The 13,272-nt window shown below is 36.3% G+C and overlaps 1 protein-coding gene across 5 annotated transcripts in view; it reads right to left on the bottom strand.

Annotated features, from left to right (window-relative positions):
* BRIP1 (BRCA1 interacting helicase 1) overlaps window positions 1-13,272 on the bottom strand; it is a 194,270-nt gene that overhangs the window by 51,957 nt on the left and 129,041 nt on the right. For all 5 annotated transcript variants that reach the window (XM_059907199.1, XM_059907202.1, XM_059907198.1 and 2 more), the window contains 2 exons: window positions 3,925-4,084; window positions 2,789-2,910 (listed from right to left, as the gene is read on the bottom strand). In XM_059907199.1, coding sequence (XP_059763182.1) covers window positions 2,789-2,910; window positions 3,925-4,084 — 282 coding nt within the window. The remainder of the gene's footprint in view (window positions 1-2,788; window positions 2,911-3,924; window positions 4,085-13,272) is intronic.

The raw sequence follows: 13,272 nt of genomic DNA, 5'->3' as shown, positions 1-13,272 counted from the left end.
GTCAAACCATAGCAGGGTGACTGAGCCCAGGTGAAATCATCTGTTGCCCACCCCACCCTCATAGATGCTGGCCCATAGTAAATGACTGGTATTTTAAGCCACTGAGTTTTAGAATTGTTTGTTAGACAGGAAGAAGTGATCCAGACATATGCAACCAGAAATACACTTCCAAGTCTTTCCAATAATGACTTTTCCTCTTTATCTGTCTGTCCCTTGATCCTGCAGCTCAGACTACTCTTGGGTCCACCCTACTTGTCCCTTTTAGGAACCACTAGGGAAACTCCTTTACAATCACCCTCCTCTCCTCCCCTATGCAGACCTCATTGAAGCTTCTGTTATTTTGCTGTTTTATACAACTAGAGCCATTGGAATTCAAATAAGCACAACTATGACAAGTAGGACCATTACTGAGGAATGTCAGAGCAGGTCACTGGTATCTTTTTTTTTAAAAGACAGACTGAGATGTTGCCTGGGAAGAACTTATCCTGAGGAAAGAAAGCATTAAGAAATCCAAGATTGGTGCAATAACAACACCCAGAATCACAGTTGTTGGGAATGACAGTAGAGAAAGTAGAAGGTAAGTGTAATTTTTTTTTTCACAAGTAACACTTTATTTAATTTTAAGGATTTTTCAAAGAATAACATAATAAACACCTGTGTTCTCCCCATATTTTCTTTAAGCTTGTTTTTTAGTAAAACAGCTATTATAGGAAAAGCTGAAGTCCCTTTTGATAACTACCCCCAATATCATTCCTTTCTCTTCTCATACATAATCACTATTATGAGTTTGATGTGAATTCTTTCAGGGCTTGTTACTTTGTGAGTGTAATATTTAGTACAACCTAGTTATGAGCCATAAAGCTCCTTTTCCAGCTCTCAAGGACTCATACATAGGTCCAAGAATGAAAGAAGATACAAGCAAAAGTTGAAAGAGCTAGTTTTAGGGGGAAAAATTTATATTTAAGACGTGGGAAGAATGCGGGGTAGAAAGTGTGGGCAAGAGATTCTCTCCACTTAAAGCAGCGTTAGTACAGTAATATAGGGCCAAGGTAAAATGATAAGACATCAAAAAAAGACAGTACCACTGCCGACAGCAGGGCAATCTGCAGAACTCAGCTTCAGTGGAATGAGCACTAATGCTATTGATGGTGAACACAACAGTTTTCTTGAGTGGATGTCTACTGTTTCATCAGTAGTAGTAGTCAGAGGCAGCATTAGCCACTTTAGAATAGGAGCCCTGGGAATGGTCATCAGCACTCTCAGTGGTAGCACTGGTGGCTGGAGAAAGGCAGTAGAAGCCACCAAAGTTACTGTAGGCTGAAAGGATTAAATACCTCCTGAGGACTTTCAGAAATTTTGACAAGGTCCAGAGGTTAGGGAAGAGTAGAAGCTAACTAGAGAAATATTATTACTGTTAATACTATATAATTCACAGTGTCTAGTAAAATATTATTAATAAAGAACATAACTGCCTAGGGAAAGAATTCTTGTTTTAGTATGAGATCCTAACAGGTTGTATCCTGGGAGGGATATGGATTATACTCAACGGAGTCAGCTCAGTGGCCAGAAAACCTCAAGTCTTGGTCTCAGGTTGCTAGGAACTTCAAATTCCTGCAGGAAGTGAAAGAAAATCCTCCCCGATAAACATAACATCACCTTAGGCTTCAAATTATTACTCCAAATAATTTTTCAAGTATGTTTAGCAAACAATTAGCGATAATGAAGCAAAACTCCTGTTTCTGACCAAGGTAGAATACCTGGTTTAGGAATATCCCTCCCACTGTAAGTAACTGTAAAACTGCACAAAACAGATAAAGCAACTGCTTTTAGGGAGTAGACACCAGGCAGCCTAAAACTGTAATCTCAGAGATAATATAATCTCATAAGATCCATTAGGTGAACTCTATGACTCTCAGCTCTCTTCCTAGGTATAATTTTCCGACAGTAGCACAGAGCACTGAAGTACAAGCAGAGTATGGTGTTTCTGCCAAGCTGAAGTGGAAAATACCAGAACTTGAAACAGCAAAAATCACTAAAATCTGCAGGGCAAGGCATGGCATTGGAGAGAAGGGAGATAGATAGAGAAAGGGCCCTAGAATTCCCCGGGGGCTCCCTGTCAGTCTGTGGCTAAGAGTTCGATAAAACACAAATTGCTGGGCTCTACCTCCAAAGCTTCTGATTCAGTAGGTCTGGATGGAGCCTGGAAATATATATTTCTATTAAGTTCCCAGATAACAGTGATGCTCCTGACCCAGGACCACACTTTGAAAATCACTCTTATTAAGCAGAAGACAGGGTAAGTTAAAAATAAAATAAACCCGTATCTCCTAAACCTTTCTCACTCATTCAGAGTCACCAGACCATTAAAATAAAATGTCTGGGGCTTCCCTGGTGGCGCAGTGGTTGAGAATCTGCCTGCCAGTGCAGAGGACATGGGTTTGAGCCCTGGTCCGGGAAGATCCCACATGCGGCGGAGCAACTAAGCCCGTGTGCCACAACTACTGAGCCTGTACTCTAGAGCCTGTGCGCTTAGAGCCCGTGCTCTGCAACAAGAGAAGCCACCGCAATGACAAGCCCGTGCATCGCAATGAAGAGTAGCCCCCGCTCGCTGCAACTAGAGAAAAGACTGTGCAGCAACCAAGACCCAATGCAGCCAAAAATAAATTAATTAATTAAAAAATAAAATAAAATAAAATGCCTGAGGATACAAGAAAAATGTCTAATTAACCTTCCACAAAATCAACAACTTCTGTGAGAAATAAAACTTCTTAAGGCTTTGCTGGCCTACCTGTAGATCTTTCACATTTGGAAAAGGAATTCCTATTGTTATGACAGCACGGGCGTTGTCATCTGAGAAATCCAGACCCTCACTCACTTTACCACGACAAACTGCCACCAGGAGGGCACCATCTTAAGCAACAGAAAATCAACATTTTTATAAGCACACTCAAAATTCCCAGAAATTCTTATTCTTGTCATTTTGAAAAGATCTGATTATTAAGTAATTATAATACCAAATTTTAAGAATCAAAATTAAAAACTATTATAAAGTTTTAAAAATTCAATGTCTTCAAATAAATAAAAGAAACAAGATTACATTTAGGTGCAACATGGTGGAACCAATTTATAAACTGTGTATCTCTCAGTTAAACTGTACAGAAAAACCATGTCAGAGTAGTAACTTGCATGTAAACTGAGCAACTGTGAACCAACTGTTTTAACTTTAAAATACTGAAAGTGAAATCATTACCTTTACCACCAGAATGTAAAGTCATCAGAATGATTTAAATAACTCTAATATATACTATATATCATACTGAATCAATATTATATTGAAAAGTATTTAAAACACACATACACAGAATACTCTGTGTATAATCTTACCATACAAGGATATTGACAATTATGTTACAATATCTTTATGATGTTGCACTGTTCATAAATTACTATTAGCCCTTCTTGTCAAACTTTTTATGGGCATTCTCTAACTTTGAAATTTAGCCTTCAGTTATGTTTTGAAAACTCAAGTTTACCTTATGTAATAAAATATAAGCACAAAGTATATTTTTTACATAAAAATGTAGGGCTCATTTGGCTAGTAAGGAAGATATTAATGCATACTCTACCTACCTTCTTTAACAAAACATTTTAGTTAGCGTAAGGAAGTCTATGGGATAATACCTGAACGCATGCCGTTTCATAAAACTGAACTGGCATCTTCAAGTGAAAATATTCATAGGAGAACAACTCCAAATAAAAGAATTTCTTTAACCTATTTTCTTTTCACTCAGGATTATAAAATATAATTTTTCTCAAGTGCAATTCATTTAAAAAAGATAACACAAATAAAATTCTAACAGCACCAACTTTTCACTTTATGGGAAAAATTTTTTTTTCACTGACCATCGAATAATTTCCAATTACCTTTTTCTCCTTTGTACTTGATTGCATCATAGTACACCTGCAGTAATTCATCAAAATCAGTTTTTTCTCCTCTCTGTGGTTCTACAATGACTGTCTTCACCAACTCCAGATTATGCCATACACCAGTGGAGAGCCAACGTTCTTTTAACTTTTCTAATAACTGGAAAGGGGAAAGAAAAAAAATGTTTTGTGTGTGTGTGTCCAACTGAACTTACATTTATTTGTTGAAAGACAATGTGACTACAATGGCAGGAGTATTAACCTTTCTGTGTTTGACTCCATAAAATGAGGAAAACAATTATATGTCATAGAGTTGTTACTGGGTAAATTCATTAACCGATACAGAAAGCTTTGAATGATGTCTGGCACACAGTAAGAGCTCCATAGATGTAAGCTGTTGTGGCTGCTGTTACCACTACTATTACTACTAACATTACTGCTGCTACTGCTACTACTTCTATCATTGCTATCTTAGGGATTTCAAAAGCAGGAAAAAATTACTTCTGTCAAAATTCATAAATTTTAAGTTATCTCTAAATCTAAGGTGAAGTTCTTAATATCTTTAACTAAAGATACTTTAAATGAAGATTCTTTAAGATCATTTTACCTAGTCCATAGGCAGCTATGCTGTTTGAAAATTTGATCATCATTAATAAACTGAATTGAGTAAATATATAAACAGAGACTCAGGTAGCCAACAAGTAGAAAATATAAAGGCACAAATGGAACATTTACAAAAATAAACGTGCTAGATTACAAAAGGACTTTCAACAAATTTCAAAGAATCGTTACCAGATTAACCACATATTCTAACAATGCAATTTTAGATTAAAAGTCAATAATATAAAGTTAGTGGGAACAAACAAACATACAAGCCAAACACTAAAGATTGTATTCTTAAAGAGCATATGCGTTATATGTCAATTATATCTCAATAAAGCTGGAAGAAAAAGAAAATAAATAACAAAAAAGAACATATGGTTTACAATTTATTTTATTTTTTTGGCTGCACCACACAGCATGCAGGATCTTAGTTCCTCAACAACGGATCGAACCCGTGCCCCTTGCAGTGGAAGCACAAAGTCCTAACCACTGGACCGCCGGGAATTCCCAAGAACATATGGTTTAGAGAGGAAAACACAATAGAATTCATGACATCTTTAGATATGAATGATAAAAAAAGCACCCATAATTCAAAACATGTGAGATGCAGTAAAGGCAATACTTAGAAATATGCTTATAACTTGAAATGTATTTATTTAAAAAATTTGAAACTAATGGAATTAAGCATTCTTTTTAAGAAGCTAGAAAATTAAACAGAAAATGCAAAGAAAGCAGAAGTTAATAAACATAAGAGCTAAAATAAGTTTAAAAAGACAAAATCCAGGGCTTCCCTGGTGGCTCAGCGGTTGAGAATCTGCCTGCCAATGCAGGGGACACGGGTTCGAGCCCTGGTCTGGGAAGATCCCACATGCCGCGGAGCAACTGGGCCCGTGAGCCACAATTACTGAGCCTGCGTGTCTGGAGCCTGTGCTCTGCAACAAGAGAGGCTGCGATGGTGAGAGGCCCACGCACTGCGATGAAGAGTGGCCCCCACTTGCCAAACTAGGGAAAGCCCTCGCAGAGAAACGAAGACCCAACACAGTCATAAATAAAATAAATAAATTAATTAAAAAATAAATAAATAAACTCACTTTAAAAAAAAGAAAAAAAAAAGACAAAATCCAGTAGTAGAGATTATTATGATTTAAACTGAACTGCTTTACCTACTTGTTTTATGCAGAGTTCTATGCAATATGAACCAATTATTACAATACAGGCAAGCACCAAGAAATTACTCCAAATTCTCTAGAGAACAAAAACTAATTTTTATAAGATGGTTTATTTCCTCAGAATTTTACCTTATCTATTTTCAGAAATAATCTTAATAAGATTATAAGACAAAATTTTAAAAAAATCACTGCTATGGTCTAAATGTTGGTGGTCCTCCAAAATCATTTTTTGAAATCCTAATCCCCAAAGATGAAGGTATTAGGAAGTGGGGTCTTTAAAGGTGATTAGGTCATGAGGGCGGAACTTTCACAAATGGGATTAGTACTCTTATAAAAAAGATCCACAAAGCTCCCTTGCCCCTTCTACCACAGGAGGACACAGCAAGAAAGCCACTGGCTTCTGACAGGAAGAGGGCTCTCACCTAACCATGCTGGCACCCTAATCCTGGACTTCCAGCATCCAGAGCTGTGAGAAATAAGTTTCCGTTGTTTACATGCTACCAAGTCTGTGATATTTTGTTATAGCAGCCAGAACACACTAATCACTAAGAAAATCACTAATTGCTAAAATAGTTCACTGCATATTATACATTGATCATGGTGTCCTGATCAATAAAAATAAAAATTCCCCATAACACCATGTTAACAGGTAAAAAAACATAAGGATATTATTAATTAAAAAATCTTCTTTGAGTGCCTCAACATCGGCTATTAGAATTTGCTTTTTGAATATGCACTTTCTGAATCAAAGTTTCTCACCATGCAAATTCTTAGTCTGTTCTGGCTGCTGTAATTCAGTTAGAAGAGTGTAAAAATACCCCAAGGATGTAAAACCAGATGAAATGTGTCATGAATTTGCATAATTGTTAATTCTTAGTAGAATGAAATTCAATGATGGTATACCTTTTTCTGAAAACATAGATAATATTTCAACTCTTTTTCCTTGAGTCTGAGATAATAGCAATTTCAATGTTTTGAACATTCAAGATCTGGAGAAATACCTAACATTTTACTTAAGGAAGACCATTAAGTTGATGATTCCAAAATATATTCTATTTTAATGGACTAACATCTATTTAAGAAGGGAAATCTGAGAAATAAGAAAGAAACTGGTTCAATGCACAAAATTCTCCCCAAAGAAATCCAGTAGGGATTTTTTTCCCCATTATACAGAACAGAATTCTGTATATACAGAATTCTATTTATACAGAACAGAATTCAGAATATCAAAGAGTTATACATGATTATATATACAGAACAGAATTATACAGAACAGAATTCAGAATATCAAAGAGTTATACATGATTTAGAAAACATCTAACTTTGTGTTTACAAAAGCTTAGAAAATTTTAAAGCAGGTATGATATATGCAATATTTCAAAATTTGTTACAAAAAAAGACATTTTATCCACTGATTTTGGATTCTAAGAACTTCAGAAATTTATGGACAATGAAAATGGTCACAGGTTTGTAAATAAATCGTGCGTATCACAATTAAAAAGTACGATATGCACTATCAATCACTTCAGAAAACGTCTATAGCAAATACAGATTAAACTGTCACATGTTACTGGGTCTTTAAAAAAATTTACCTGCAAAATAAAGCTGTTAAGCTTGTTGACATATCTGAAGGAACTTTTAGCTTTAAAGTTCTTTGATTCTATTAAATTTTAAAACTGAATTGTCAGGGTACAATACTGACATATAAGATTACAATTTGGAGAATAGAAGACAACGAAAAGGAGAAAGGTGGGTCACTCAAAAACAAACTACTTTTTTCTAGGTTTGCATTAGATCTGAAAAACTTTATTGTTAATGTAAATTTTATAACTTGGGCAAAATTTTTTCCCTATATAAATCATTCAAATTTGCTTTAATTAAAAAAGGAAAGACTATTTAAACTATCTAAACATAGCTAAGAAGTTATTAATTTGTTTCAAGAAAAAATTAATGCAATCTGACACCTATTACCGTTTCCAAAGGTATATTTAGAGCCAGGTCCAGAGGTATATTTTGGGCAACTCTAGCAAAGCTGAGGCAGCAAGAGACAAAATATCGATTATGACTAGGAGAACTCTTATTCAGAAATCTGCTCTTCAGTTGTATCTATTTTTAATGTGTTGGTGAGAATATGGAGAAATTAGAACACTCATACACTGTTGTAGGAATATAAGATGGTGAGGGTGCTTGGGAAAGAAGTCTGGCAGTTCTTCAAAAGGTTAAACATAGAGCTACCATATGACCCAGCAATTACACTCATAATAAATATCCAAGAGAAATGAAAACATATGTCCACACAAAAACTTATATATGAGTGTTCACAGCAGCCTTATTCATAACATTCAAAAAGTAGAAAAATCCAAATATCTTTCCATTGATTAACAGATAAGTAAAACACAGTATATTCAAACGATGTAATATTATTTGGCCATAAAAATGAAGTACTGATGCATGCAATAACATGGATGAATCCTGAAAACAACATACTAAGTAAAAGACGCCAGACACAAAAGACCACATACTGTATAATTCCATTTATACGAAAGTTCCAGAATAGGCAAATGCATAGGGACAAAAGTAAATTAGAGGTTGCCCAAGGCTGGGGAAGGGAGAAAATTTGGTGGAAGACAGGATTAAATGAGTAGGGGGCTTCTTTTAAGAGTGATGAAAATGTTCTAAAATTAGTGAACTTTGTAAATCTAATAAAAACCATTGAATTATACACTTTATATGAGTGAATTGTATGGTATGCAAATTATATCACAGTAAAGATATTTTATTAAAACAATGATAAATAGGATACAGAACTTCCAAACCACTAAAAAGGGAGGGGGGCAAAAAACCCAAGTCAATAGAATAAGATAAACAAGAGGGGAAAGGAGGTAAAAGAACGCACAAAATAAGATGGTAGAAAATAAGTCCAAATATGCCAAAGAATCAAAGCAAACATAAAGTTAACTCATTTATTAAAAATGAGACAATCAGATTGTTTGGAAGAAGGGAGGGAAGGAGGAGAGTGGGAGAGAAAAAAAGAAAACCAGCTATATGTTGTTTATCAATAGAGACACTTAAAATTAAACAACAAAGAAACCTTGCAAATAAAGATATGGAAAAAGATATGCGAGGCGTATATTTATCAAAAGAAATCAGGTGTATCACAGTCATAAAAAAATAGACTTCAAAGTAAAAAGCTTTAAAAGAAACATAGATATATATTCCATACACATAAAAACTGCATCCACCAACAAGATATAGCACTCATGAATCTCTATGTACTTAAGACATAGTTTGAAAATATGGAAAGAAAAAACTGGCAAGAAATACAATGATAAACTGACCAACTCCCTAAATACTACAGAGGACTTCAACATACCTAAGATATCTACAAATGAATTAGATGAAATTAATATGAATATAGAAGATTTAAATTTATAAGAATCATCAACCTTACTCTAATATATATAGGAAACTTGGCGCCGAATGGAAAATAATAATTCTTTTACATGTGGAACAATATACATAAATTCACAAAGGACATATCAATAAATTAAAAAAATCTGGAATCATATACAGATTCACTGGAAATAGATATTAACAGAAGGGTCATTCATACCAAAACAAAATAAATTTATCTACATAGAAATCTGAAAAAATTCCCATAAAATTCTAGGTTGAAGAGGAAAACAAAATGGAAAAAAAAATTACTTAGAAACACTAACTATTCTAGGTCCTTTGCTTTTCCATATGAAATTTAGAATCGGCTTGTCATTTTCTACAAAATGTCAATAGCAGCATTATTTAAACAGCAGAACATAAAAACAAATAAGAAGACTAGAAAGGTCTTAAAAATATTAAAGGTAATGTGTAAATTGTGCTATAGGAATACAATGGATTATAATAAGTAATGAAAATAAATGAACTTCTGTCATGGATTAAAAAAAAGCAAAATGGTAAAAATTATATACAATATCATGCATTTTTTAAAAACTCAAAAGAAAGCAAAACTAAGTAACATTGTTTAGAAATACATATGTATTGTGGAACACATGTATATGTGGTAAAGCCACTTTAAAAAAATAATGAAAATTATAAACTTTAGGACAGCATTCCCCAAACTTTTTGGCACCAGGGATCAGTTTCGTGGAAGACAATTTTTCCACGGACCTGGGGGGGGTTGGGGGGGGGCGGGGGGGATGGTTTCAGGATGATTCAAGCACGTTACATTTATTGTACACTTTATTTCTATTACTATTAAATTGTAATATATAATGAAATAATTATACAACTCACTATAATGCAGAATCAGTGGGAGCCCTGAGCTTGTTTTCCTGCAACTAGATGGTCCCATCTGGGGGCGATGGGGGACAGTGACACCTGAAGTGTGTTGCTTATGTCCATTCTACTCTGTAATCTCATTTTGGTTTCTGTCACTGTAGAAAACCCTGCTTCACAAAGATAGGATGTTGGAAATGGAAGCAGGTTTTTCTGTGCTTCTGTGGCAATCTCAGGATATTCTGCCTTGACTTTAATCCAGAATGTATGGAGATTTGAAGTTGTCTCAAACATACTCTTAAGGCCACTGTCACCTGCAATCTCAAGCAGCTGATCCTCTTCTAGCACAGACAAAGTCGATTCACCAGGCTTATATCACAAATGGGTCACAGGTCCATTCCTTCCCAGTTCGGGGGTCTTTTGTGGTTGGGAAATAATGCTCAAACTCTTTTGAAAGCTGAGACAGGTGGTCATGCACCAGCTGGGAGGAAGAAGGCCCTGGCTCAGTCTCTTTCAAAACCTCTGCTAATGTTTGAAATATGTCAAAACTCCCAATGTTCACTCGTCGCCCCCATAATTCCATTTTGCCTTGAATGCAGCCACTTTATCTGCCGACTTGAACACAGTTGTCGTTCTCCCCTGAAGTGACAGATTGAATTTGCTGAACAGGTTGAATATGTCACACAAGTAAGCAAGTTTTGCGACCCATTCTGTGTCACTGAAATGTGCTGCCAGTGGTGACTGTTTTTCTAAAAGAAATCTCTGGAGTGGCTCTCGTAACTCAAAAACTCTGGCCAGTGATCTACCTTTAGAACGCCATCTCACTTCTGTGTATAAGAGAAGACGTGTGTGCTCTGCGTCCATCTCCTCACAGAGCTGCACGAACAGACGTGAGTTAAGGGCATGTACTTTAATGTGGCTGACAATTTTAATCACATCCTGCAAAATGTTGTTAAATTCAGGTGCCATTTTTTGGCTAGCCAGCATTTCTCTATGGATGACACAGTGCGTAGATTCACATTCAGAAGCGACCTCTTTGACCCGAGTAGTCAGAAAGCAGTCCAGTCATGGCAGCCACTCTGTCCGTTCATATACCAACACAAAATGGCCAATTCAGCTTTCCTGATATGTAATCATTCAAAGACTTGAATAGTTCTGCAGCTGTGGTGTTGGTTGGCAACAAAAGTGCACATAACATATTCTCATGTACATCCTTCTGAAAAATATATCGCACAAAAACAAGCAATGTTGCCTTGTTGTCAACACTGGTAGACTCATCAACCTGGACTGCATACCACGGTGATTCATTAATCCTAACAACTGTGCCTCAATATCCTCTGCTATTTCATCAATTTATCCAGTTATGGTGCTAGCCAAAAGAGGAACACATGCCACCTTTTGAACTGCAGCCTCTCCTAAAGTTCATGACAAATGTCCTTAGCAGCAGGCAGGATCAACTCTTCACCAATAGTAAAGGGCTTCTTAGCTTTAGCAATGCGGTTTGCCACTAAGAATGATGCTCTCAGTGCAGACATATTTGATGAAGTGGTGGCCTTCAACAGTTGCTTCTGTTCGTGTTCACGTTTTTTTCTTTTGAAAAACTCCAAAGTCTTGTCTTTTAATTCAGGGTGCTTGGTCTCCAAGTGGCTAAGCAGTTTTGAAGTTTTCATGGCTTCGCTGGATAGCCTGTCACCACATATTATATACAAAGCGGGCTTGGAGAATGTGAATCACCTGTTGCAATGAACCCATAATTTAAGTAGGATTCTTGGTATTTTCTTTCAAATGCAGCTTTCTGTTGGCAGTCTTAGAGTATTCTGCTGTCTCATCATTGGGTCTTTCCCCCTTTTCAAAGAAGCTCTCCAGTGACATTTGTTTTTCAGTCATTTTGGCTAGGGTTAGCTTGTGGGCTTACCAAAACTGTGACTGAGACAAGTGTGCAGTGCGGGAAAGAGGTGCGGATAGAAGTGGTAAATAAAATAATGGGCAGGCCACGCGTGGACGAAAGTAAGTGTCGGATTCTGACTTAAAGCCTGCCACCAGATGCAGCTGTACAATTGAAGTACATCAACTCACTTGCCACTATAAAGCCTGCCACCAGATGCAGCTTAATTGTCACTTGCCACTTACTGATAGGGTTCTGATACGAGTCTGCAAGCAGTTGATTTATTATGGTCTCTGTGGAGTCAAACCTCTCTGCAAATGATAATCTGTATTTGCAGCCGCTCCGCAGCATTAGCATCGCTGCATCAGCTCCACCTCAGATCATCAGGCATTAAATTCTTATAAGGAGCGTGCAACCTGGATCCCTCGCATGCACGGTTCACAGTAGGGTTTGCGCTCCTGTGAGAATCTAATGCCACCACTGATCTGACAGCAGGCAGAGCTCAGGCAGTAATGTGAGCGATGGGGAGCAGCTATAAATACAGATGAAGCTTCGCTTACTCACCCATCACTCACCTCCTGCTGTGTGGCCTGGTTCCTAACAGGCCATAGACTGGTACCGGTCCGTGGCCTGGGGGTTGGGGACCCCTGCTTTAGGACAATTATTAATTCTGTGGGAGTGAACAAAGTGATGGGAATTTGAAGGAGCATCCAGATAGCTTTAACAGTAATATTTAGTTCTCAAGTGATAGTTTTGATGTTTTCATTTTATTAATATAATTTATGATTCATATATGTATATGATATATTATGTGATCTTATATAAATATGAAATATCTATTTCTTATTAATGTTTTTAGTAATACCAAGACAGTGGGGATAGAGGATGAAGATAAGAAAACAAACAAAAACAACAACAAAAAATATTAATCCCTACAATGTACCAGAAACATTAGAAATCTAAGAATAAAGCAGAGAACAGTGCAGAAAAAGTCCTTGCCTTCATGGCACTTATAGTGAGAGAATATTACATACCTAAAGATGCAGAATAAACATAGCCTAAAACTCCAAATTTTGTATGTATTTAAAGCCCCAACTGCTCCTCTACATGAATATTCGTATGTCCGATGCCCTAATAAAATTCACCAGTTAGATATCTCAAAGGCACCTGAAATGTTTCATAAAAGACCAAATTTATACTATTCCAGTATTTTTTTTTATCAACAAAGGATAGCACCATCCACTGAGTTGCCTTGAACACTGAATCATCCTTAACAATTCCCTCTCCCCCTCATCACCCATATTCAAACTATTACCAAGCCTTATTAATTTCTGTCTTCCAAATAACTCTCCATATCCAAAGCCACCAGTTCAATCTAAGCTATCATAATCTCTTGAAGGTCTACTCTGATAGGTTCCT

This window comes from Balaenoptera ricei, chromosome 20 (genome assembly GCF_028023285.1).
Source record: "Balaenoptera ricei isolate mBalRic1 chromosome 20, mBalRic1.hap2, whole genome shotgun sequence".
NCBI classification, from domain to species: Eukaryota; Metazoa; Chordata; class Mammalia; order Artiodactyla; family Balaenopteridae; genus Balaenoptera; species Balaenoptera ricei.
This window is presented reverse-complemented; position numbering and strand designations above follow the sequence as displayed.